General features: G+C 44.4%; 1 protein-coding gene across 1 annotated transcript in view; it reads right to left on the bottom strand.

The window, feature by feature from the left end:
• Positions 1-25,383, bottom strand: part of ACSL4 (acyl-CoA synthetase long chain family member 4) — a 469,611-nt gene extending 444,228 nt beyond the window's left edge. The window contains exon 1 of the mRNA XM_044057282.1: positions 25,267-25,383. Coding sequence (XP_043913217.1) covers positions 25,267-25,383 — 117 coding nt within the window. The remainder of the gene's footprint in view (positions 1-25,266) is intronic.
• Between the last annotated feature and the right edge of the window lie 1,029 nt (positions 25,384-26,412).

The following is a 26,412-nucleotide window of genomic DNA, read 5'->3' as shown; positions in this document are numbered from 1 at the left end:
TCCACAAAGGGGGAGCCACCACTGATCCTGGGAACTATCGACCCATTAGCCTGATGAGCCTGGTCTGCAAGGCCATGGAACATATCATCATGGAACTCAAACAAAGACATTGGTAACCTCCAAACTCTGGATCCCACCCATTTCAGGTTTGTGAAAGGCAGATCATGCCTCCTGAACCTGATCGACTTCTTTGAAGCATTCACCAAAGCCGTGGATGAGGGTAAGGTGGTTCACACAGCCTATCTTGACCTCACCAATCCCCCATTCTGGAATTATAGCTAAACTCACTAAACTAGGTATAAATCCCTACGTCACAAGATGGATTGCCAACTGGCTCACTGACAGAACCCACACTAAAATTGCAGACTCCAAATCTGATCTCAAAGCAGTGACAAGTGGAGTACCACAGGGTTCCGTCCTGGGACATCTCCTGTTTGGTATCTACTTCTCTGAAGTACAGGCCAACACAGAAGGCCTCTAGCTAATGAAGTTTGCAGATGACTGCAAACTAGGAGCCATAGTAAAGTCCCCAAATGGTGTGGACATCCTACAGAAGGGCCTCACTGAGACATGCCTGGTGTCAAAGCCATGGCCTCAAGCTCAATGCCATAAAGTGCAGGGTTATCCCCTTTGGTAAAAACTATGTACCCATGAACTACCACACAGGCAGCAATCTACTTAACACCGAATGCGTGATAACAGACCTTGGGACCCAGGTGGACAGTAGTCTCTCCTTTGATAGTCACATCACCACAGTAGTCAGGAAGTCCTTCTACGTGGCACACCTCATCATAAAAGGGTTCTCATCCAGGAATAAATAGGTCATTGTTCCCCTCTACTCGTCACTCAGACCCATTATAGAGTACTACACCCCTTTTGGAATGTACCTCACAAGACATCTGCAGCAGCTGGAAAGGCCACAGAAGTACCTCGCAAAGAGGATTACTGGCCTCAAACAAATGCCCTACACTGACCGCCTCTAAAAACTCCAGCTTTACTCCGTAGCATATTGCCTACTCTGAGATGATCTCTGCCTAACATATAAAGCTATGGCAAAACCCAGAGCTGTTGGACAAGTTACACCTAAAGAAATCCCAATCCCTCTGATTTACATGTTCTAAGGACCTAAACCTTGTCACTACAATAAACAGGACACGCTGGAGGGATAGATTCCTGTCCCAGAGACTTCCTATACTCTGGAACAGGCTACCCATCTATGTGAAGCAAAGTTCTTCATTAGCACTCTTCAAGAAAAATCTTGATGAGTGGATGGGAAATAGGAAATACACCCCGGGGATCACTTCTTTGTCTCTGCTCAACAGTGGCACAGGAAAATAACTTTCTTGGGTGGCGTAAGCCATGGAACCTTGCTGGCTAGGCTTACGTAGGCCCTTGGGCCGATAGCCTAGCGCCTAGCACCTACCTATGAACCTATACCCAAGCACACTTCATACTCATACAAGCAAGCAAATACATAATCAGTCCATTTACTTACACAGGAGTATATCAATTTTGCAGATCTGCCATACACACCAGCATTACACCCATACAAACATTCACACATATAAAACTGCTCTATTTTTTCACTTCACACTGCCATAAACACCTCACACATGAAAATTATAGCCATACTAACACACCCACATCACACACACAAAAAACTTACCTCTGCAAGAGAGAGAAAGGGGGGAAAAAACATGAAACCAAGAGAACCACCAATGATACATCCAACACCACCTGCAACCTCCAGCGGAACATGTGAGAACTGTCCTGAGTCTGTACTACACAGTAATTCAACATTCGTGCAGACATTAAAATGCAAAGCGCTGTTAACTGGTCCTGAACTTTTTAAAGTGACAGGACCAGTTAACGTGAAAGAAACAATTTTCTTTTTTTTGGCCAAATCTTTGACAGGCCACAGAAAAAAAAACATTGGCAGGCTGGACTGTGGCCTATGGGCACCCATTGGACAACCCTAAGACCAGCCATCATCTCCAGTGTCTACTGTTGTGATCAAAGTTCCTCAGAAGACTATACTCCTCAGACCAAATTTCAATTACTAATACAGGTCTCTGCCACTTTCTAATGGCAGGATTTGGAGTGCACATGCACAAACATGCACACTTCCTCTTTAACAAATTCTGCTGTGGGACAGTGGTCCTACTACTTGTTCTTTCACACAATTAAATGCAGTCTATCCCTTCAAGTTTCTTTAGTATAGCAGAGAATCTTAGGTTCTCTCTGCATGCTCCAACTATGTTTTTGGAAAGTTGTTCATGAGAAATTTCAATGTTCAACCAGTCTTCCCTCCATTTCAACATTTTAATCTCTGCAGTTCAGCTAAAGCCTCTTTTTTTTTTTTTTGCCCCAATACTTTTGTCATTTGACTTTGTATATTCCTCCACCATCTCATTTTAAATGCCTCTGTGCATTTTATTTTTTCCTTTATATTACTGGAACCATATCTTATACTAACGTTGAAAAGTACAGTTTTGTACCTACCATAAATGTAGATGTCCGATAGACATGCAACTACAGTCATAACATATGGGTTGTCCTGCCTCAGGCAGCCCTCGGTCGGCCGGATTCCAAAGTCTGGGTCCGACGTAGGCTGATGTCGCATTTCTCTCCGACGTCAGAGCGGCTGGAGTACATAAGCATCAGCCGATGCCATCTTCTTCAGTGTTTCTTGCCCCAGATGCCAGGTGCCCTCCAAGGAAGGCTGTAATCAAATTGGAAGACAAAAACAGGATTCCAGAGAAATAAATGAGCAATAAAACAAATACACCATAACAGATATCCCCAGCTAAGAGAAACAGGGATAGGAGTGGATCCTAGGCATAGAGGGGTACGGAGGGAGGGAAAATCCGACTGCAGTTGCATGTCTATCGGACATCTACATTTATGGTAGGTACAAAACTGTACTACATCCTTCAAGAATGCAACTGCAGTCATAACATATGGGTAGAATACCATAGCTTAGCTGGGGGAGGAGGAATGCTCTAGGAAAAAGATGGTGTGGCAATCAAACCCTGCAGGACTGCCGAAGCAAAGCCTGCTCTGGATCTGGAGTATAGAGGGAGATTGTAGTGTTTGGAGAATGTATGCACGGAGCTCCATGTAGCAGCTTCTAGAATGTCCTTAGTAGGCACCCCTCTTAAGAATGCTGTAGAGGTGGCTGTAGCTTTTGTGGAATGTGGTCCGACATTGGCTGGAACAGTCTTTCCATGAAAGGAATAACAAAATCTGATGCAATGTCCAATCCAGTTTGAAATAGTCCGTTTTGAAATTGCTTTTCCTTGGACTGCAGGGGCGTAAGCTACAAAAAGTTGTTCAGACTTCCTACTGGCCTTGGTTCTGTCCAGGTAGTATCGAAGTTGTCTGTGAATGTCCAAGGTATGTAACAGTCTTTCCCCCTTATTCTCAGGATTGGGGAAGAAAGAAGGCAGATGAATAGCTTGATTTAAAGAAACCCTAGATACCACCTTTGGCATAAAAGTAGGGTTGGTCCTTAATGAAACCCTGTCTCTGAAAAATTATGAACGGTGGTATTGCCATTAGGGCCTGTAGTTCCGAAACCCTTCTTGCTGAGGTAATTGCCAACAGGAAAGCTGTCTTCCATGAGAGAAATTGCAAGTCAACTGAAGCTGCTGGCTCAAATGGAGGTAGAGTCAGTTTTTCTAGGACAAAATTGAGGCCCCAGGCTGGCACTGGGGCCTTTCTTGGTGGCTTGATGTTCTTGATTCCCCTGAGGAATTGCCTTAGCAAAGGGTGTGAAAAGACAGGAGGATCAGTGTTATATCTAGCTGAAATAGCTGATGCATGTATCTTTATGGAAGAATATGAGAGGCCGTTCTTTAGCATATCCGCCAAATATTCCAAGATGAGTGGGATGTTCAACAATGAAGCATCATGTCCCTTGCTGGTATTCCAATTGCTGAATCTCTTCCATTTTGCTAAGTAAACCTTTCTGGTGGATGGTCTTCGAGCCTCTGTTAGTATTCGCTGAACTTCCTTGGAGAGAGATAGGTTGAGGTTACTTATGGCATCTCCCAGGCTGTTAGCTGCAGTGTCTGAAGGTTTGGATGCACTGTTTTGAAATTGTGTGGAGTCAAAAGTAGAGGCCATTGGGGAAGGGCCCACCTCCTGGTGTGACATTTGCTCCGTAGTAGTGGGTACCAGTGTTGTCTTGGCCAATCCGGAGCTATTATGATTCCCTTGGGTCTCTCTGCTTTGATCTTTAGTAATACTGAGGTCATCAGTGGCAGAGGTGGGAATGCATAGATTGTTAGGAAGTTCCAGTTGAATGAGAGAGCATCTATTTTCCAAGCTTTTGGATGGTATGTCCTTGTGCAGAATTTTTGGAGATGATGGTTGAGGTGAGAGGCAAATAGGTCTACTTCTGGCCTGCCCCATGTCGAAGTGAGTTGTGTGAAGATCTTCGGATGTAACCTCCACTCGTGTGGATCTGTGAAATTCCTGCTTAGGCTGTCCGCCAACACATTGTCTTTGCCTGGAACAAACTGGGATTGTAACTGGATGTTTAGGCTCAGTGATTTTTCCCAAAGATGCATTGTCAGTCTGCAAAGGGGGTAAGAGTGGGTGCCCCCTTGCTTGTTTATATACCACATCACAGTCCGTATCAGTAAATGGCCTTGCTGAAGTTGGTGTTGAAAGGCCTCAATGGCATGCATTACTGCCAGCATTTCCTTTTGATTTATATGCAGATGTGTTTCCTTTTGAGACCATTGTCCTTGTATACACCTGCCTTCCATGTGCGCCCCCCATCCAAGGTCTGAGGAGTCTGTGGTCATGGTCTGTGTTATCTGTGGTTTTTTGAATGACATACCTGTGTTTGCCTGGCTCACCAAGGCCCACCATAGGAATTCCTTTTGTAGGCATGGAATGAGCGGCATGGTTGTCTCCAAGTTGTTGCTGTGCTGAGACCAAATGCTTTTTAGGTACCATTGAAGCTTTCTCATGTGTAGTCTTGCTAATGGAACCAGGAGAATGCAGGATGCCATGTAACCCAGGGCCTGTAGGAATCTCCTTGCAGTCATCTGGGTGAGTTTTGGTAAACCTTTGAAGTAATGAGTTAACTTCTCTTGCTTGTCTTCTGTCAGGTAAGCCATTTGAGAGGCTGTGTCTAATTTGGCTCCTAAGAAGATTATTTGCTGGGATGGCTGCAGTCTTGACTTTTGGAAGTTGACTGTGTATCCCAGAGCTTGAAGTAATCGTATGACATAGTCCAAGTTTTTTGTCAACATCAATTTGTCGTCCGCTTGTATGAGGCAGTCATCCAGGTACGGGTAAATTTGTATCCGCTGGAGCCTGCAATGAGCAATTACTGAAGCCAGGCATTTTGTGAATACTCTGGGCGCAGTAGATAAGCCAAATGGCAATGCTGAGAATTGATAATGCTCTGGCCCTGCAAGAAATCTGAGGTATCTTCTGCAGCTGTGTCTGATAGGGACATGCAGGTATGCCTCCTTGAGGTCCAGAGTAATCAGCCAAGACCCCTTGCCCAGCATGGGAAGGAGTTGCTGTAGAGTCAGCATTTTGAACTTTGGTACTATGAGAAAGGTGTTTAATGCGGACAAATCCAGTATTGGTCTCCATTGAGATTCTTTTCTTGGAACAAGGAACAGTCTTGAGTAAAACCCTGGCCTTGTTCTTGTTGTGGAACTCTTTCTATTGCTTTCATCCGAGTCAGCAGAGATTTGCTTGATAGCCTCTGCCCTCTGGTTTTGTGGTAGGTTTGGCATGCCTTGTTTTCTTGGCAAGGTATGAAAATGGAACCTGTAGCCTCGGTCTATAATGTCCAAAATCCATTTGTCCTTTGTCAGTCTGTGCCAATTTTCTGCAAACAGAGATAATTTCCACCCAAGGGAGCTTCTATTTGTTCCCTGGTAGGCGGAAGTAGAGGAAAGTCATTGAGATTGTGGCTGTGGGGCAGGTGAAACCCCTGCGTCACTTCTTTGGTTTCCTGGCTGCCATTGTCGTCCCCTGTAAGGACCTCTGTATTGGCCTCTTCCTCTGCCACGTCTGTTTTTACCCCTTTGAAACTTTTCTGGATTAGGAAAGGACCAGTTTTTTGAAGGCAAATTCCTACTGAATCTGGGGGGTTGAACCTGGAGGAAATCTTTCACCGTCTGAACTGATTTTGCTTTTTCCTCGATGGTCTTTAACACATCCTTAGCATTAGCACCAAAAAGCTTGTTCTTTTCCAAAGGTGCATCCAGAAGTTTTGCCTTTACATGATCTGGTAGAGGTTTTTCTTTTAACCATGCATGTCTACGAATGACTGCCCCTGTCATAGCTGCCCTACATGAAGCTTCCAGTGCATCATATCCACACTGCAGGAAGTGATTGCTTACTTGCTGAGTGTTATGTACAGCTTCCTGCAAAGCCTTCCTGTCTAAAGGATCAGGAGTGGCCAATGTTTTTTGTAAATCTTCTAACAGGAAATCCTGATATTGTAACATATGAAAAAGGCAATTCAAAGCTCTCATAGATAAGGTAGTGGATGTGTAAACCTTTTTGCCCCATCTCTCTAATGACCTAGCTTCCCTGTTGGAGGGCAATGGATTTTTAGAGGTGGAAGCTGAAACTCCTTTAGGCCCCTGAGAAATAGTTTCCAAATCAGCAGTATGGGCCCTGAATAAATGGGAATGAGCTTCTGGGACCCTGTAATACCTGTCTGGCTTGGCTGGAGCAGGAGGGAGAGAGTCAGGGGTAACGCTAGAGTCAGAATATAAATCATCCAAAACATCAAGTACAGGAGGAATAGCTAAGGGCCTGTGTTGGGGCTTCTTAAGGAAAGTCCGAAGGCGTTTTCTGGAATCAGAATATTCCTGGCCTTGCCACTTGAAATGTTCCCTCATGGTATGCAGAACTTCCCCAAAAGAAATATCCTCAGGAGGGGAGGCCGAGGGGATGGAATCCTCTGCATCAGAGTCCTCATAGGTCTGGAAGAGCTCTTCCTGGCCATCAGAGTGGACAGAGCCCTCAGAGTCTTCATCTGACGGAATAGGGTCAGAGGGTTCAACCCGGGGCCTTTTATCAGAAGGAGGCTGGGATCCTCTCTCAGGATGGGCCTGTGAACCTCTAATCATAGAAATTAAGTCAGCAGCCATAGACATAATTTGTGTCTCTGGAGTAGGCTGAGGTAAGGTTTTAGTAGCAAGATGTTTTGTTTTGCTGGCTGGCTGCCTTAGCCCTTGTGTAGGCCTTAATAGACATGGCCATAGGAGGCCTGGCAGCTCCACATGCAGGAGTGACCTTGTCTACAGCAATGGTCTCGGGCATTTCCTCGGTTTCGGTATCCGGAGGAAAATCAATAACTGACGGAGTGATATCCGGAATCGGAGCCTTTGGTAATGTGGTGTCTTCGGTTCGGAGCGGTGGAGAGACCGTCTCAGAGGGAACCGGAGCACTTGCGATAGGTTTTGGCGTGGAGTCGGTGGTAGACGCGGGCCAAGGACGTCGGTCCCGGTCTTTTCGTTTCTTGGGAGTTTGCGATGTCGGAAGTTCCGACGGCATTGTGTAAGCGAATTTTTCGCCGAAAAAATCTTCAGTGAACTCCGCCCGGCGCCTGAGAGTGCGCTTGTTGAAGCGAGCACAGGATACACAGGCCGAGACGTCGTGGTCTGGGCCAAGGCAAGGAAGACAGTAAGAGTGGAAATCCTTATGAGGTATTGGTTTACCACAAGAAAGACAATTGTTAACTTTTTCAGTAATTTCTGACATCGGCTGAGGCAAGAAAAGGTCCCCAATGGGGTACTTAGCTTTTTAGATGACTTCGGAATCGAAGAATACAGGAGCTGACCGACCGGCACTTGCGAACTGCTTCTGCTTCGGGCACCGCGCGGCAAGAAAGACTGAAGAAGATGGCGTCGGCTGATGCTTATGTACTCCAGCCGCTCTGTCGGAGAGAAATGCGACATCAGCCGACGTCGGACCCAGACTTTGGAATCCGGCCGACCGAGGGCTGCCTGAGGCAGGACAACCCATATGTTATGACTGCAGCTGCATTCTTGAAGGACATCTTCCAACTGTTTGTTGAACAGCTGCAAAGCTCCTCTTACACAGAGCGTTTTTTTGTTTATTTGCTCTCTCTCTCCAGAGGTCATTGCTGCATACAAGCAATATAATTATTGGTCAGTAACAAAATTTTACCCAAACCGATAGCATTTAAACAATCTCAATTTTTCACACTGGAAAAGTTCTAATCAACCTGCTGCTCAGAGTGCAGCCATCTTGGAAATCTCATGAGGAAGAAAATTTTGAAACAGACTGGCCTGATGAAAGGAGATACAGTCACCAACTTAATGGACTAGCTACAACTTAATGGACTAGCTACAAACAAAGATGGCATAGTGGACCAGTTTTACGAAAAAGTGGGTGGGCACTGAAAAAGAGGTGCAATTGAAGTTGGAAACAGCGGATAAATATGGTAAGCAGAAACAGGTGGCATAATGGTTTAAGTTTTTTCCTATGCAGAATGTTCAATCCTGACCTTTGGTTAATGCCTGTGTGGAGACTGCATGTTCTCCTAACATTTCTATACGGTTTCTCTCACCTTCCAAAAACATACTGGGTGTTTCCACTGCATTGACCCAAGAAAAGAGTTGTGGGTAGCAGCACAGACTAGAAGGGGCATACTGGGGGAAGAACTGTATAGACCAACCACTCTGGGCATCAACTAGTGTGCCGTATCCTCTAGACAGGGTAGCACACATCAGACTGCATGCAACCACATAAATACAGTAGGCTAACAGTTGTGATTCAGTTTATGTCGTGTTATGAAAACAGGTTTTGTGGCAATAATGGCAAAGAAAGTGCTTTGTAGTTGTGGATTAATCCATTTACACTGGGCATAACTATTCAGAGGAAGCATTTCAACAATGACCCCAGTTTGTTGGGGCCATTAGAGAACACAAGAGATGCAAACTAGAATACAGCTAGATTTTCCTGAAGCAGTTTAATGAGCTGGTAGCACATTATCATTCACAAAACAAGGTAATGTGATGTGTAAAAGAACTTCATATAAATGTGTGAAAAAGATGGTAAAGATTACAGTGCCATTTCCAAAGCTGGAGACAGAGTTCAAGAGAGAGAGGAAGACCGTGAGAATGACAAGCAGGAAAAAAGAGACAGAATGCGAAGAACAAGATTCAACTGGTAGAGATTTTCCTGTAGTGCTGCTGTTGCTTGATAAGAATACCACCCGAGAAAGCTTTACTGAGAAATGGCATGTTGTAGTCGGTGTATGAAAGGCAGAGCACTTCTACTTAGAGATGGGAAAACCAAACAGTGGATTAAATTTCAGGTTTATTTATAGGATTACATTTACGTTATGATGTAAATGTGTTTTAAAATCAATGTTTTACGGATCCATGAAATTTTCCATAGACACAATTAGGGAAATTAAGTGATTTTGAACATTTTCATGTCTCTAACATTAAAATTCCTCATCTATCTAAAATACTGGGGACAGGACTGCACTATACGAGGTTTAAAATTACAAGTTATAGAAATGTATATAATGCAGATACTTGCAAGATGTTTAACAATGTGCTTCGAAAAAGGGTCATGTACTCAACCACAACGTTCCATCTGCGTTGTCCATTTTAAATTTTTCCTCAACGGTTGGGTTTGAATCTGACCATCTGATTTGACTCTGCTGCTTCTTCCAATTCATGGAACACACTCGAGCCCCTCCCTTACCCACAATGCCCTACTGACCTAACATACCTCAGATCTTGTTTGTTGCCCCATAAACCTGCAAGCATTAGGAAATGCTACAATTAACAGAATCTGGAACTCAAACAAAGGAACAGCAGTTCATTCAGTATCTTTCGATCCTTCCAAAAGTCAAAGATGGAGGGGAATGGAGAGAGGGAAGTTGAAGAACGAAAATGGACAACACAGATGGAACATTATGGCGAGTATTTAATGTCATTCATTCATCAACTGTTGGGACAGAGTCCGCAGCTACCTAAATCCTGGGAGTCCTCCAAGGAAGGATATTCCTGACCACTGCTGAGCCAAAGGCTGCTCTTCCCCTAGAGACCAGATTCAATTTGTAATGAGCAATAAAAGGAATGAGGATTAGTCCAAGTTGCAGCTGCACAAATATTTTCCAATGAAGACTGCCATAGACCTGGTGGAATGAGCTTTTGGTGGTTTTGGTAAAGACAAGCCCAATTTTTCATAAACAAAAGGTAGTACAATTAGTTAACCATTTGGCTAGTCTTTTTAGAAAAAAGTGGTTTGCCTAATTTTGGTTGCGAAAGATAGGAAATAGTTCTGATTTCCTCAAATTTTTGGTTCTATGTAGATAAAACCATAATTGTCACAAAATGTTCAAAAAGTGTAACATACTCTCCTTTGAAAATTTGGAAAGAAGACTGGGAGGCTGATACTTTGATTAGTACTGGATTCTGATACCACCTTAGGAAGAAAGGAAGGACTGGTCTGTAATGACAGTCTATCCTTATGAAAAATCAAATAAGGAGGAAGTTTGGATGACACAGCCTGTATTTCTGAAACTCTTTAGCAGAGGTAACAGCCACTATAAAGATAGTTTTCGAGGTCAAGAATTTTAGTTCATGCTTAGCTGTTGGTTCAAATGGGGATTGTGTTGGTTTGTAAAACAAGGTTCAAATCCCAAGGAAAAGTGGGATTGGGATCTTTTAATGGGGGTCCAAGTAGAAAATTTTCCCTCAGAAAGGCTTTACAATGCTTGAAGATGCTAAAGATGAGCTACTTCTATATGAAAATTGGAAATGGCAGTTGTACTTTTACCACAGAAGAGCTAGTACCTTCATTGAAGACGGTAGCTAAAATCTCGAGAACTTTAGGAACTAGTGCTGAAAAGGGATCTAGAGGTTTTTGCTGTGCCCAAATAACAAACCTTTTCCATTTACTTCTGTAAAGTTTCCTAGTGGAAGGTTTGAGGGATAAGAGAATGCGACAGACAAAAGAGGAGATCTTGGATTGCCTGGCAATCAGTGGAACTGGAGAAACCATGCAGTCAGTTATAGGCTTGGAATGTCATAAGTCATGCCTGTTGGGTGAAACAAGAGGTCTGGAGTTGAATCCAGAATCCATGGAGAATAGACCTGCTTAACTGGTCTACAATCACGCTGGATTTCCCCAGAATAGGAGATGCTGGGAGAAATCGACTGGATAACATTGCCCACTGCCACACTCTCAGCTTCTCGACCCAGGGGACAAGATCTGGTTCCTTTTATTTGTTGAGGTTATAGACCACTGACATATGGTTCATCTGGATCGCAGTAGTCCCAGTGGGAGTATGCCTTGGAATGCCTGCAATGCTAGGACAGCTATCATTTCCAGGGCACCGATATTGAGTGTTGGCCTCTTCAGGGGACCATGTGCACTGGACTACCTTTCCCCAGGAAGTGCCCCCCCCCCCCACATCTGATCGGAGAGGTGTCCATGGTCATTATGGCCTTGGGTTGGGGAAGAACAAAGGGGCAACCTTCTTGTACTTGACTAAGTGTCTCCACCATAGACAATAACTAGAAGTTATGTACCTACCTTAACGTTCCATGTTAGTTGTCTTCTCTCGCCTTCTTTCTTGCTGGATGGGTTCGGAGCCGAACCTCGGCTCCGACTCGGCCACTCTAAAAGCTCGAGAGCTAGTTCCACCGGCTCGAGGCTCCCCTATATCCCACAATGCTAGGCGGTAACTCCTCAGATCTCGTTTGTAAGCTAGGCCCAGCAAGAAAAATTCCATAACAAATACACACACACATATATATATATATATATATATATATATATATATATATATATATATATATATATACATACACACACACACATATATATATATATATATATATATATATATATATATATATATATATATATATATATAATATATATAGGTGGTAAAGCGTGGGAGAAAAGGATAGAAAGGTCACAAAACAACCTCCTCTAGGTCTGTCCATGCTAGAGGGAAGGAGGGTGGGACGCAAGAAAGAAGGCGAGAAGAAGACAACTAACATGGAACGTTATGGTAGGTACATAACTTCTAAATGTTAAGTTGTCTATCTCGCCTTCATTCTTGCTGGATGGGACCGCGTCCCTAGCACCTTGTCCCGGGTGGCCTATCAGAACAGACTCGAGTACAGTGGAACCAAAGTTGGCCCGGTCCCTAGAGGCTAAGTCCAACTTATGAGAAATGAAAGTATGGGGAGAAGCCCAAGTAGCTGCAGAGCAAATCGAATCAATAGGCAGCCTGTCTTGGAAAGCTATAGATGTGGCTAAAGCTCTAGTTGAATGAGCCCTGGGTTTGGATGGCAACTGTTGATGTCTGATCTCATACACAAGGGTAATCAACGAAGTAAGCCATCTAGAGAGAGATACCTTAGAAACTGGAAGGCCCATTCTACCTTCTGCATAGGAAACAAACAGTTGATCAGACTTCCTGAATTGTTTGGTCCTGTCTAAATAGTACCCAAGTTGGTGATGAACGTCTAAGCAATGTCATTTTTGTTCTGATCTGTTCGAATAGTTAGGAAAAAACACAGGAAGATCAATGGTTTGATTCAAATTTGCCGGTGAAGCTACCTTAGGCAAAAAGGACGGGTTAGTACGCAAGGACACCCTATCCTTATGAAACGAAAGATAAGGGGGTCGACTACACAGAGCATGGAGTTCAGAGACTCTTCTAGCTGAAGTGATAGCTACCAAAAAGAGTGTTTTCCAAGATAGTAATTTCATTGAGCATGAAGCCGCAGGTTCAAAGGGGGGAAGAATTAAGGACGCCAGAACCAAGTTGAGACCCCACAGAGGAGGAGGATCCCAGATACGTGGTTTGAGGAGAAAAACTCCCTTTAAAAAAGCTTTGCAGAGCATGTAAGCATAATGGAAGACTCTGAGACTCCAACATGAAAGTTAGATATAGCTGCCAATTGAACTTTGATGGTAGACGGAGACGAACCTGAGTGGAAAAGTTTGGCTAGAAAGTGGAAAACTGATTGAATGGAAGCAGTGAAAGGATCTATATCCTTTGACTGCGCCCAACAGGAAAAACGTTTCCACTTACTACGATAAATCTTCTGAGTGGAAGATTTATGAGAGGCTATCAAGCTATCTCGAACTGAGTGAGATATTAGAGGAAGCCTGGCTAGAGTTGGAATTGGAGAAACCACGCTGTGAGGTTCAGAGAAGGGAGGGAGTGGTGCAACTGACCAGACTGATGGGTCAAGAGGCCTGGAACTGGGTCCAGATGCCAGGGTTGCTCCAACAGATAACGGTGAAGAAATGGGAACCAAACCTGTCGAGGCCAGTAAGGGGCAATGAGGATCATGGAAGTTTTCTGAGCGATGGCTTTCTGAATTAGTTGAGATATCAGTGGGAAGGGAGGAAAGGCATACAGAAGTCCCCGGGGGCAATCGTGGACTAGAGCGTCTCTGCTGGGGTGGCCTGGTTGGGGAAAGAGGGTGAAAAAAAAATCGTCGTACTTGCTGTTTTGGGGAGTAGCGAAAAGGTCGCAGCAAGGCCGGCCCCACTTGTGAAAAACTTTCTCCAACACTGAATTCTTCAGAGACCACTCGTGAGGCATGAGAATAGCTCTGCTCAATTTGTCCGCAATCACATTGGACTTCCCGGGAATGTGCGTTGCTAACAGAAACCGCCGAGAAGAAAATCGCCCATTGTCACAGTCTGAGTGCCTCTCGACATAGGGGGTAAGATCTGGTTCCGCCTTGTTTGTTGATGTACCACACTACAGACATATTGTCTGTCTGAATTGCTATAGTTCCTTTGGGAAGAGAGTCTTGTAGGGCTTCCAACGCTAGAAGCACTGCTCTCATCTCTAGGACATTTATGTGCAAGTGGCGCTCTAAAGGTTGCCACATGCCTTGGACCGTACTGCCCTGGTAATGCCCCCCCCCCACCCGATCAGGGAGGCGTCCGTTGTCAATGTAGCAACCGGAGGGGGAGGAACAAAGGGTCTCCCTAGGAAGAGCTGGGGGGATGTGATCCACCAAGAAAGAGGATTCCTGCACGATTGTGTTATCGCAATGGAATGGGACATTGGGAGTTGTTGGTAAGACCATTGTGTGAAGAGCATCCATTGAAAGATTCTCATGTGGAATCGGGCTAAAGGGAGGAGATGGATAGCCGCTGCCATTATCCCCAAGACCTTCAGGATCAGTCTGACTTTGATCTTGTTGCTCTGCAAGACAAGAGAGACTTGTCTGTGTATGTCTGCTACTCTCTGCTCTGTGAGTCTGGCTGACATGTTGACTGTGTCTAGATTTGCGCCTATGAAGGTAATAACACGACAAGGCGACAAGACAGACTTTTCGTAATTTATTGAAATGCCTAGTGTTTGACATGTGTGTAAGGTGTAGTCTCTGGAAAGAAGCAGAAGATGCTTGGTGGGGGCTGTAAGGAGCCAGTCATCTAAATACGGAAACACTTGGAATCCTTGTCGTCTCAGATGAGAGGCGACCACTGCCATGCATTTGGTAAACACTCGGGGGGGCTGTAGTGAGTCCAAAGGGCAGGGCCCTGAATTGGAAATGACTGGTTCCTAGCCTGAAGCGGAGGAATCTCCTGGAGCGTCGGCTCATTCTGATGTGATAGTATGCATCCTGGAGATCTAGAGAGCACATCCAGTTGTCCCGCCCCAAAAGGGGCAGAATGGACTGCAGCGTGACCATCCGAAATTTTGTTTTCTTGACAAACTTGTTCAAGTTGCTGAGATCCAAAATGGGTCTCCAGTCCCCTGTTTTCTTTGGAACCAAAAATAATTTGGAGTAGATTCCGGATCCTTGTTGGTCTGCTGGAACTGGTTGAATGGCTCTTTTTGCCAGCAGCTTTGAAATTTCTAGTGCGGCTTGCTCCCTTTGACTGGATGGAACGTCTGGAAGGGATTTTCCGGACTGCTTTGGAATGCGAAAGAAAGGGATTCTGTAGCCTTCGGAAATTATAGACTGTACCCATTTGTCTTGAGTGAGGGAAAGCCAGGCTTTTGGATACAGACAATCTTCCCCCGACTGCCTCCGAAGGTGGACAGTCGGGCAACACCTCAGGGATGCTGAAAGGGGTTGTCAGAGAAGGATTCTCGACTGCCCTGATTCTGCGGGCCCCCTCTGCCTTTAGGACGGCGTCTACTATTACTGTTCCCCCCTCTGCCTCTAGAGGGGAATCGACTCTGTGCATCAGGCAAAACTCCCTGTGGTTGCTTGCGGAACCACATCTTTCCCCCCTTCTGGCCTTTGGGGTAAGGCCTAGAAGGAGTAGAAAAACAGACTCCCACGGCAGAGAGTCTTGCCTTCAGTCTCGCACCTAGTCAGGGTTTCCTTCACTTGAGGACCAAAGAGGGATGATCCATCAAAAGGGGAGCTAGTGAAGGACGCCTTGAAAGGGTCTGCAAAGTTACATAGCTGCATCCAGGCGTGCCGACGTAAGGCCACGCCTGTACCTATCGCTCTACTCGCTCCATCCGTCGCATATGAAAGGAGGCGCATGGAGGAGCTAACTATCGAGTTAAGGGTCGCCAGCTGTGAGTTCATCCTATCCGGAAAACCCGCAGCTGTTGGATCCTTTAACATTTCACTCGCTTCCTTGAGCAAATCCCTCTGAAGACGAGTGAAATGACACAGGTAATTCAGTGAGTGCATAGAAAAGGTCGCTGACGAGAACATCCGCTTCCCGTACCTGTCCATAGTCCTAGACTCCTTGTTAGGAGGATGAACAGGCACTGAAGGATCAGCTAGCTCCTTCTTGGTGGCCGCAGCCACCACCATAGCATCAACAGAGACGCCTTTGGTCAAGAATTCTTTGTCCTTGGGGGCAGTGATAAATTTTGATGGTCTCCTGGGGGTGGGTTCCACTGAGTCAGGAGCCGTCCAGGCCTTCCTTGCCACCACTTGCATGAGGGGGTCAAAGGGAGGGGACACCCAGGAGGTGGAAGGGCGAGAGCCAAACGCCTCAAGATACACTGATTCATCCTCTGATGGGTTAAGGGCTGGCCAATTCCCCCTCTGTTTTAAAATTTCGAGGATGTCTGCAAAGGAGACATCTTCAGAGGGGGAACGAGGGGAACCTTCAGAATCCTCTAAATCAGTGTCAGAGGTGACAGACTCAGGGGAGTCAATGTGCTTCCTCTTGCACTGCCTCTTCCTAGGGGGCTCTCCTACTGGGTCAGGAGAGGCCTCGGAAAAGGAGGAGATCCCCACTGGGGAAACTTGAGGAGCTGGCTCTACGATCCGGGATGAGGGGGTGAGAAGAAATCACCGCAGGCACCGTGGAGGGAGGGGCAGATGGAGTAGACTGTGGGGTTGAACCAGGTTCTAACACGCTCCTCATGACCTCGAAGGCACCCCTGTCAGGCAGAGCCAGAGGTCTCCGCTCTGAAAAGCTGAAAACCTCCCCCGGCACCGACAGTAATGGCTCCGAGGTAGATGTCAGAGCCGAACTCACCAGAGCCGAAGCACCGAGAGGGAGAGCGGGGTCGGACAAGGGTCCGATGCCACTCGCCCCCTCGGAGCCGACGAGGGAAGTCCGGTGCCGAGATTCCTCCAGAGAAGACATCGGAGCAGACGACGGTACCGAAGACAAAGGTATCTGTTCCGACGCAGCCACAGTCTCGGGTCCGAGCCGCCCCGGCTCCGAACTCAAAGGAGTCAGAGGAGGAACATTCTGAGTGACAGGATTAGCCATCGACTGTTGAGTCGGGCTCTGAAGCATTTGGGCCAGTGCCTCGGACTTGAGAAGTCGACTCACCACCCTCTGAAGGTCATGATCAGACAGTCTCGACGACCTAAAGGAGTGAGATCTATGGCTCCGTTCAGACAACAATGGCGATGCTGGAGCCGAATGAACGGAGCCGATAGATGGTGACCTTGACCTCTTCCGGGAAGTCGGTTCCGATAACTTTATCGAAGCCGACTCAGCGATGTCTACCTCGGCTCCGGCTGGAGCAGAGGAAACAGTAGAAACATGTGTTCGAGAATCATCGGCTCCGGCCGGAGCCGATGCTCGAACAGACTTCGAAGCCCCAGGAGACGACTCAGACACTAGAGCCGACGGTCTGGTAGGCTTGGAGGGTTTCCCCGAAGATTGAGTCGGGGGACCCTCAGGCTTCAATAAGCCCCTTAAAATGAGCTTATTTTTTCACTCCTGCAGGACTCTAGGGCTGAAACCATGGCAAACAGACATCTTCTGACAGCACGAGTCACACTTCTTAAAACCAGAGACCCTAGTGTCTTTAGACATGACTGAGTTCTGAACACAAACACACACACACTCAGTCCTTAAAAACACTAAAACAAAAACACAGACACACCCAACAAAAATCCTGACAGGAAAAAGTTTGGGAGGGTAAGGCCTAAGGCCTGACTAACAGACAAAAAGATAAGGGATCGAAAAAACTAACGGGAATAGGGTCTAAGTGAATCGAGGAACTAATCAACTATGAAAGGGAAAAAATTTAGATACTGGGCTAGCTAAATCTCTTAAAAAAATTCACTTACCAGGAACTGGTAAAAAAAGGTGACCTCATGAGCGAAGCGGCAAACGAGATCTGGGTAATCACCGCCTTGCATCATGGGATATAGGGCTGCCCCGAGCTGGCAAAAGTGATTCTCGATCTTAGCAAGTGCCGAGTCGGAGCCGAGGATCGGCTCGGAACCCATCCAGCAAGAATGAAGGCGAGACTGACAACTTATCACAGGCTTACAAAAAATTATTTTGATCCAACTGGATTTTGGTTGGCAGAGAATGGACCACTGAGCTACCAATGTCTCCTTAAGAATCCTAATATGGCACCTTGCCAATAGTACCAGAATGACTGCCGCTTATCTTCAAGCTTTGGGATGCATGTAAGTCGAGCTGAAAGAAGAACTTTGAATGATCTTTCTGACCTGGAAATTAATAGCTTGAACTTTTGACAGAGTAAGAGAGGCTGTTTGAGTGACCATCTTGAGAGCAAGGCACTGATGAATTCCAATATCTGTGTTGGTTCGAGCTAACATTTGTTGTGGCTGATAAATAGAGCATGCAGTCTCGAGCTAGAATCAGAGGACGCCTGGTTGCAATAGTTATGAGCCAGTCATCTAGATATGGTAACACCTAGAATCCTTGCATGACATATCTTCAGGGTGCATATTACTGAGCACATACAGTTGTCCTTGTGCAGAAATGGCAGAATGACCTTAACTGTGACCATCCATAACTGTGTACTGAACCGACTGATTCAGACTGTTGAGATCTAAAATTGGTCTCCAGTCCCCTGTTTTTTTGTGGCACTAAAGAAACTTGAGTAAGTTCCACACACTTTCTGGTCTGGGGGGACGTCTTGGATTTTTCCTAGAAACTCATTAATTTCTAGTGCCATTGCTTTCCTCTGACTGGGTTGATCATCAGGGAGTTTGTTTACTACCCATGAGGGTGAATGATAAAACTGTATTCTATAACATCTGGATATTATCCCCCTCACCCATGGTCTTTTGTAATTTCTAGCCAGATCTAGCCAGGATCTCTCTTGTGGGGATACACGACCCCTGACAACCTCCAAATTTGGACAGTTGGGCCTCCTTTCAGGAGCACTGATAGATCTGTCAGAGTCAGTATCTCCAGATCCCTGGTTATGCAGACTAATTCTGCTTCAGGGATGGTGTCTACCATTAGAGTTCTCCTCTCTGCCCCTGGAAGAACAGTATCCACAGATTCTAGAAAGGACCCCAAGATTTTTTTAAACACATTTTCTGTCCGCCTTGTTGGTTCCTAGAAAAGGTCAGTTGAGGGGATGAAAGACATGCCCACAGCAAACAGGGTTTTTCCTTCCTGCTCACATCTATAAAGTGTGCGTTTTACTTTGGGGCCAAATAGGGAACTTCTGTCACAGGGAGCACTGCTGAAGGAAAATTTGAATGGTTCAGCAAAGTCACACAATCACACCCACTCATGTCCCCTTATGGAGATGCCTGAACCCACCGCCGGTGAGGCACCTTTATCTGCATGAGATAATCTTCATGGATGAGTTTGAAATGGACTGACGTGTAGCCAGCTGTGTGGCAACAGTACTCTCTGCCTTAGAGGATATGGTTCCAGCGAGGGATTTAAGTTCTTTAATCAAATCCAATGAGTAATAAAATAGTGAAAATAATCCAGAACCACGAAGAGAATAAAATAAACACTGTTTATTCGCAAGAACACCACAAGGACTTTCACAGTCAATGCTACTTCCTCAGGCTTGAAAAACAAGTGGTACTAAAAGCAATTGCCTATATAGACACACATTTAAACACTTATTCAATTAATGACAATTAACCTTTAAAAATAGCACCAAATAACCAGGCAAAAACAGATACACGTCTCTGCAGGTTTCTTAATTCCGGCTTTAAAGTAAATACTTCATTTAAACCAGGTGAACTAAATGGGGTCTACATCACATAGTCGAACTGCAATAAGTTAGACTATGTAAATGTTAAACCTGAAGTTCAAAATGCAATAATTTCGAACTCACAGAACAGCGATTTTTCCCCAGGGGGTGAAAAAAAAATTTGCTGTTCTGGTACAAAACCAAAAAACACATGTATACTTCAACGTGGGGGGCTGTGCCCCGCACACCCAACCTACTTAAAATATACCAACTCCGAGATCACACCACAGTGGAGGAAATAGCAAAGCCGTGGAAACGGCCCACCGATTTTTTTCCCTGGGAAAAAATTGGTGTTCCGCGGCTTTGCTATTTTGACATTTTGAACTTCCCAGTTCGATGTTACGGAGTTCGGACAATTGTGCGTTCAAACTACTAATATAGACCAAACTAAATGCCCAGAATATCAGGATCCATTTATTTTCACATCTTTCTGTTAAATTAATAACGTCGCTTCCCCTTATATTCTAATATTTTTCCAGTATTACAAACTTAAAAATGTATTAGTACTATGTATGTTTATATAAGGACTTTCACCTTTAATCAAATTCCTTTGGAGTCTTGTGAAGTATGCCAAATAATTCAGCAACTGAAGGGCAAAAGTCGCAGAAGCTTTGACATGCTTCTCAAAGCTGTCCAGCGCCCTAGACTTCCTGCCAGGGTGGGGGTGGACAGAGAACCTTTATTCCACTAGTTCCTTCTTCATGGCTGCTGCTACTACAACCATGGCATCAACTGGTACTTCCTTGCTCCAATACTTTGGAGGAAGTGCTATAAAGTAAAAGATATAAATATAAGGTCACTAGGGCATTATACATAAAGGAGGCACTCGAGAGTTTCTGTTCCAAGAGCTAGAAGAAGTGGCAGAGTCCAATCAGAGGGTTGGATCTGAACCCAACAGTTGAGGAACAAATAATATCAGATCTACTCTCTTCTCCAAACAGTTCTATTGAAGAAGGTAGATGACCAAAGCACACGTGCCTGGGCAACTACGAGCAGAGAGGCTTCTGTTTTAAGGTGGGATAGATGGGGTCTGTGTCAGATTGTCTTGCCTCTGATCCTTCATATATTTTACTCCGCTATTATTGAGGTGCACATGCTCCCACTATCCTAATCAAAATTTCAGTAGAACCTGTTAAATGCTTTTGCTGTATCAAAACTATCCAGCAATAGTGATATTTCTTCCAATGCCCTCCGACTCATCGAGATTCTATTATAAAATTCTTCCCTTTCAGAAAAGCACATGGATCAGTATTTTGGAAATATTTTTCTTTTCGCGAATACAGACAATCAGATCAGTCCGTCATTACTGGTCTGCATTATGCAGGGATCCTTCCTTTCTTTTAGGATACCAGTACTTCCCATCCCCTTCCGGTGAACTGAACAGCACCTTTCAAAGTTTACTCATTTCTTCTTGAATTTCCACATTTCTACAGAGATCCCATCCATTTCTGTCAGAATCCCTGTTGCTTAACTACACATTACCATTTATTAATAGTCAAGCCTACCCCTCCTCTAGGATTGGCACATCTGAAGCCTTCACAGATACCTCCAATTGCACTTTATCCCTATTCTTCTGCACTACATAACATTTTCTTAAAATGTTTGCTCAAATTTTTACCTCCTCCAAGTCTCTACTCATTACTTGTCATATGGGCTCAGTGTTTTGCTAGCACTCCTTTCTACCTCCTGTGGCCTAACTTATTATGCTAAAAGTCTCTGTGCTCTGGGGATATTGTCAAAAATAAATCTGTTAATGGCAATCTTACTAAACTCATGAATATTGTCCAACTGATCACTTATTTTCCCTTCGCCCTGTGCAACTACTCTTCTTGCTGAGAGATTACCTCCCCCCACCATTTTATATTTCTGCAGCAATTTTACTTTTTGGCAACCACCCCCTTTTTATTCATTCATTCATTTTTGTTGCACTCATTGCCCCAGCTGTATACTGATAATCAGTTCTCTCCATAGCCAATCAGCCCATTAATTCCCTCTTAACTAAACAAAGGTCAGCAAGGACAGACCATCATTCAGTCAGTGATTGTTAGTTAGAGGTTTTCCCAGTCCCCAACGCATGTACCCATCAAGTAGAGAAGAGGGGTGTGCAACAGAATGGCAGCAGCGGAAATCCTCATTTCCACAAGGGGCATTCACCCCCACACACGCATTCCTGCATCATCCCCAAGACACAAGTGGTCAAGTGTCCTGTCTCCACCAGGAATTTATCATCTAGTGTGGCCCTGAATACACACGACCCCTCCCTCCCATACCCAGTGTGGGGGGGGGGGGTGCAAGTAGTAGACCATGCCACATTTACTCCTCCCCCACCCTGCCTGGCTTCTCCACTGCAAGGGATGCTAGTAGTTGGGAATCCTTCTGATATGCCATGGAGCCAGGATAACTTTTGCCAATAATTGAGTTCTTATTGCTTTTCTCCCCCAACTCCCCCCTCGATTCCACTGCATTTTAGTAATCCATTTTCCTCTTATCCCAAAGCACTATCTAACCCTTTGGGAACAATTTCCATCTTCCCCAATAATTCTGAAATTACTCATTCTCTGAATTTGTCTCAACAGACATATGGGAACACCAATGTCTCTAACTTCACTACCTTGCATAGTTTCCTTAGTCAATATAAGGGCATGATCGTATACAATTATTGGGTACATCTCAATACCTTCAATCAAAATAATATGCTCCAGTGATATACAGTTAATATCTAGCCTAGCTCATTTAGTGCATCTTGGAATAGAAGAATCCCCCTAAACTCTTATTATTAAAAGAGACAGACATCCCCCATACCAAATAATTCAGTGTATTCTCTCAGTCTCCCTTCTCATTCTCCCAATATATCCTCACTATTACAAACCAAATTTCTGTCACCATCCATACATAAAATACCTTGCTGAAAGCTTACGACACAAAATTCTCCTAATCTTAAATAGTCATGGGGGGGGGGGGGGGGTAACAGACATTCATGCATACAACTTTGCTTTTCTGCCATTAACCCTCTTACTGCCACAACTATTCCAGGACCGCCCTTTTCCTCCACCACTACAAAAGCCCCTCCATCAGTAGAGGTCCTTTTCCTCTGTCCCTGGTATTCTGCTTTACATCCTCCCTGGAACCCTTTCCTTGTTAAATTCAAGTATCCATTTCAATGGTCAGGCCCAACACCTAGATGGTCTCCAATGCTTGCACAACCAGTATATAGTGGATGCAAGAGTGGGTTCCCCCACTTGTTGATATGCTGCATTATAGTTACATTTATCAATGGGAGTACAGAATGCTCAAATCTGTTTTGACGTTTTCAATGCTAGGATGACCGTCTTCATTTCTTTCACATTTACGCTTCTTTCTCATGCTTCTGTCTCAGTGCCCTAGACTTCCAAAGACCCCTGTGTGCACCCCCCACCCTCCCTGCTAGATCTGAGGAGTATGTAGTGAATATCCATGTCCTCCTGGCTAGTCTGAAGGGCCCTGTTAAACTGAGCAGTATCTGCATTTACCATGACAAGTTTACACTTTTAGCATGGGAGGAAAGGAAGAAGGGATTCTTGTGGGTGGGAATGCTGATACCATGTTTTCCAGTTCAAAGATGCATGATGTCATGTAACCCAGAATACTAATTTATGCCTGTCTGAATGTATGGGCAACATGGGAGAGAAATGTGTAGAGACCCAGGAGAGGAAACTAGGATAATGGCCCTTTGCTGTTCTGTGTCCAACAAAGTCCGCAGAAGCACTTTCATTAGCTGGACCAAGCTCAACTTTGAGAGATGGAGAACAAGTTCTAGTTTCTAAAAGCACGCCAGGGTTAAAGTAAAACTGTGTAAGATAACTTACCATAACTGTAGATATTCAAAACAGATCACGGTCACAGCAGACATTACAATAATGGGACATATCCTGCCAAGGATTTCATACATCCGGCAGGCACAAAGCTACAAGCTCCTTCCTTAAACACTGTACATCAGGTCTTAGCAAGAAAAAGGATGTGCTACTATAAGAGAGATTTTGGGATGCACCAAGACTCAACTTTGTTGCCCTAAACAAAAAGGCTGTAGCCTAAAGCTTAATGAGATTCTGTTAAGAGCAAACAGGCAAGGATATATCATCACACCTAGGGGTTGAAAGTAAAGGGGGTGGAGGATGTGTGCTAGTGTTGCAACAGTGATCCATTTGCATACCTATAATTATGGCAATTAAACTTACACACCCATACTACGTTCTTTATTAGATCGCTGTTGCATTAGCCATTATAATATGGAACAAATACCAAATGTCAGGAAGAAAAGGCAGATGGAAAACGATTAGAGTTTAGATTCTTTGAAGTACCTCTTTGGTCTGGTTAAGTCTGCTCTGGCTATGAAAACAAAATCCAATGTGTAGTGTTTAGTGAAGCTGTGAAAAGGGAACAAAGTAACTTCTTTTAAACTAGATCAATAGTCCACTTTCATAAAAGCCTCAGTGACCACTGCTCTGGTGGAATGAACCTTGACATTCTGAAATGAATTTTTCGCCATGGTTAGAGCACCAGAACCGAAGAGCAAGTGACAGCCATCTAAAAATGGATTGTTTACAGACAGACTATTCTTCAAAATATCATAAAGCACACATTTGGTTAGATTTTCTGAAAATCTTTACTTTTGTCCCAATATCTTGGTTGTGTATGGAATCCAGGGTATGGAAAATACAGCCGCCATTGTTATTAGGATCAGTACGGAATACAGAGAGTTGGATAATTTGGTTAACAGTAAATTCTGAGAGGACTCTGGCATAAAGGAAGGGATTGTTCTGAATCTCGCCTCCTGAAAGTTTAAAAAAGGACAAGTAGATATCAGGGACTAATTCAGATATCCAAACAAATCACAGCCATGAGCATGGCAGTTTTCCCCAAGTAAGAAACTTCAAATAAGAAGGTTTAAAAGGAGATACAAGTCTCAAAGAAGGCATCATTCCTTTCCTTAAGGACCAGAAGTGGGGAAAAACAGTTCAAGTTGGATCCATTAACAGACAAGCTGAACTAGCAGAGAAGTGTTCCTTATTACTAGGCTTAAGCAATTCACATGAGTACTAGAGAACCAGTGGTACCCTCTATGGGATGAGTCCTGTTCACTATTTTCACCAAACAGGGGGGGGGGGGGTTCTTGGAGAAAACTTTCTAATTACACACTTTCTTGCTTCCTTCAACACTCAAATATTCTCAGAAAAAAGGTACCCACAAGGGATCAAAGCCTATCGTCCACATAATCTGAGATTTTGAATTAGATGTCCTGTGTGAGCAATTCCACTCACAGATGTTTTTGACAACTGTCCATGGCCGTATGGATAAGAACGCATTAGTTTTCCAGGTCATTTTTGCAAAGGGTTCTGGAGCAGAACGGTTTTGTCTGTTCAGACAGGAGGCAAAACAAATCTACTTCAGGAGTTCTCAAATGATTAAATAATCTGCAGTAAGAAGGTCTATCCTGATTTTCTCAAAGTCTGCTACTGTATTCAGCTCTGACAGAATATAAATTGCCTTGCAATTTCTCAAGAAATCATGGCTAGTCTGCAAAAGGGGTGGATCTTGTTCCTCCAAGCTGATGTGCTACATCAGTGGTTTTGCCTGTTATCAGAAGAGGTCCTGGACTCTTGAGATGAAGTAGTGATTTCAGGGCATTTAGGATGGCCATCTCTTAAATTTGAGGAAGAAAGGGGGGGGTGTTTCTTTTTATGGGAATTACCCTCCCTGATTTATGCGATAATTGTTTTTCCCTTTGTTGTATGTCCTGTTTATTTTTGGATGCCATCATGTTGTATTGTTTCTCCGGCAAGTTCTGGGCTTACTTCCGATATGTACAGCAGTGCCAGTACAGCTACTGACAAGGCTGTGCCGAGTTTGAGAGCAATTAAGCAGAGGCTACTGTGTTCTCGGGATTTGAAGGGACCCTGAATGACAACCATCACGTAATTAAAGGTACATTGCCTTGGAAGGAGTTCCTAATGATTACTGGGGTTGCAGTAGATAAGGAAATAGCTTTACGGTCAGACCTTACCAAGAAGGATGAGACACTAGGGGAGGTGCAGCATTTTCCCAAATTTGTGAGTACAAGGTCCTGTGTACTGGAGCCACTAGTGGGTATTTTCACCATTTGGTCAAGTGTGAAAGTCCAGTAGTGTCTGTGCATGCAGACGTGAGGCCATGTAGGATTCCTAGGGGTAATTTAAGTCTTCCAAGAGTAGCCCATGTTGACTTTTTTTCTTAGGCTGATGAGGGAAGTCTACTGCTAAGGAACTGGGCAATGTGGTCCTTCACCCCACATCTCTCAGAAACTTTTTCTAGAAATATTCTGAGGATTAAAACTACTACTGACTGTTTTACATGTAAAAGAAAAAAAGCATGGCACGGCCCAACACAATGTTCTTCAACCAGGCCAAAAATAAAAATCTGCATGAATTGTAAAATATATATACAATTCTGAATATTGGCACCTGTGTCCATCCCTCTTATACTAGCAAGTCCTCTCAAACCATGGGCAATTGTACAGTGTATGAAGCAGCTTGAAGCTTTTCAGACTTGACAGATTTACAATATCCTTGGCAGGAATACTGTGCATATTACAATGGCTACTGCAACAGTGATCTAATGAAGAGAATCTCCAAGATCAGCTGAATGTCCTGCATGGAAACAATCAAACTCAAGTGATTATCCAGAGAGGGGTAAATTTGAATGCCCTCTGTCCCTCAAAGGATTACTAGAGCCAGGTATTTTGAAAAGCCCCCATGAGCAGCAAACAAAACAAAAGGCAAGGATTTCCTTTGCTTGGAACTTTAGAAATTATTTGTGGGTCCTGGCAGTGGGAATATGAAGATGGACATTTCTAGGCACTTTGGATCTAAAAAATGCCTGAGGACGTACAATTGTAGAAGACACTGAAGAGTAGTCAAAATTTTGAATTCTGGAATATCTAGAAACTTTAGCCTCGAGAAGTA

Source organism: Protopterus annectens, chromosome 15.part0 (assembly GCF_019279795.1).
Source record: "Protopterus annectens isolate FY-2018-M chromosome 15.part0, PAN1.0, whole genome shotgun sequence".
NCBI lineage: Eukaryota > Metazoa > Chordata > Ceratodontiformes > Protopteridae > Protopterus > Protopterus annectens.
Note: the sequence above shows the minus strand (reverse complement) of the source record. Positions and strands in the feature narration are given on the sequence as shown.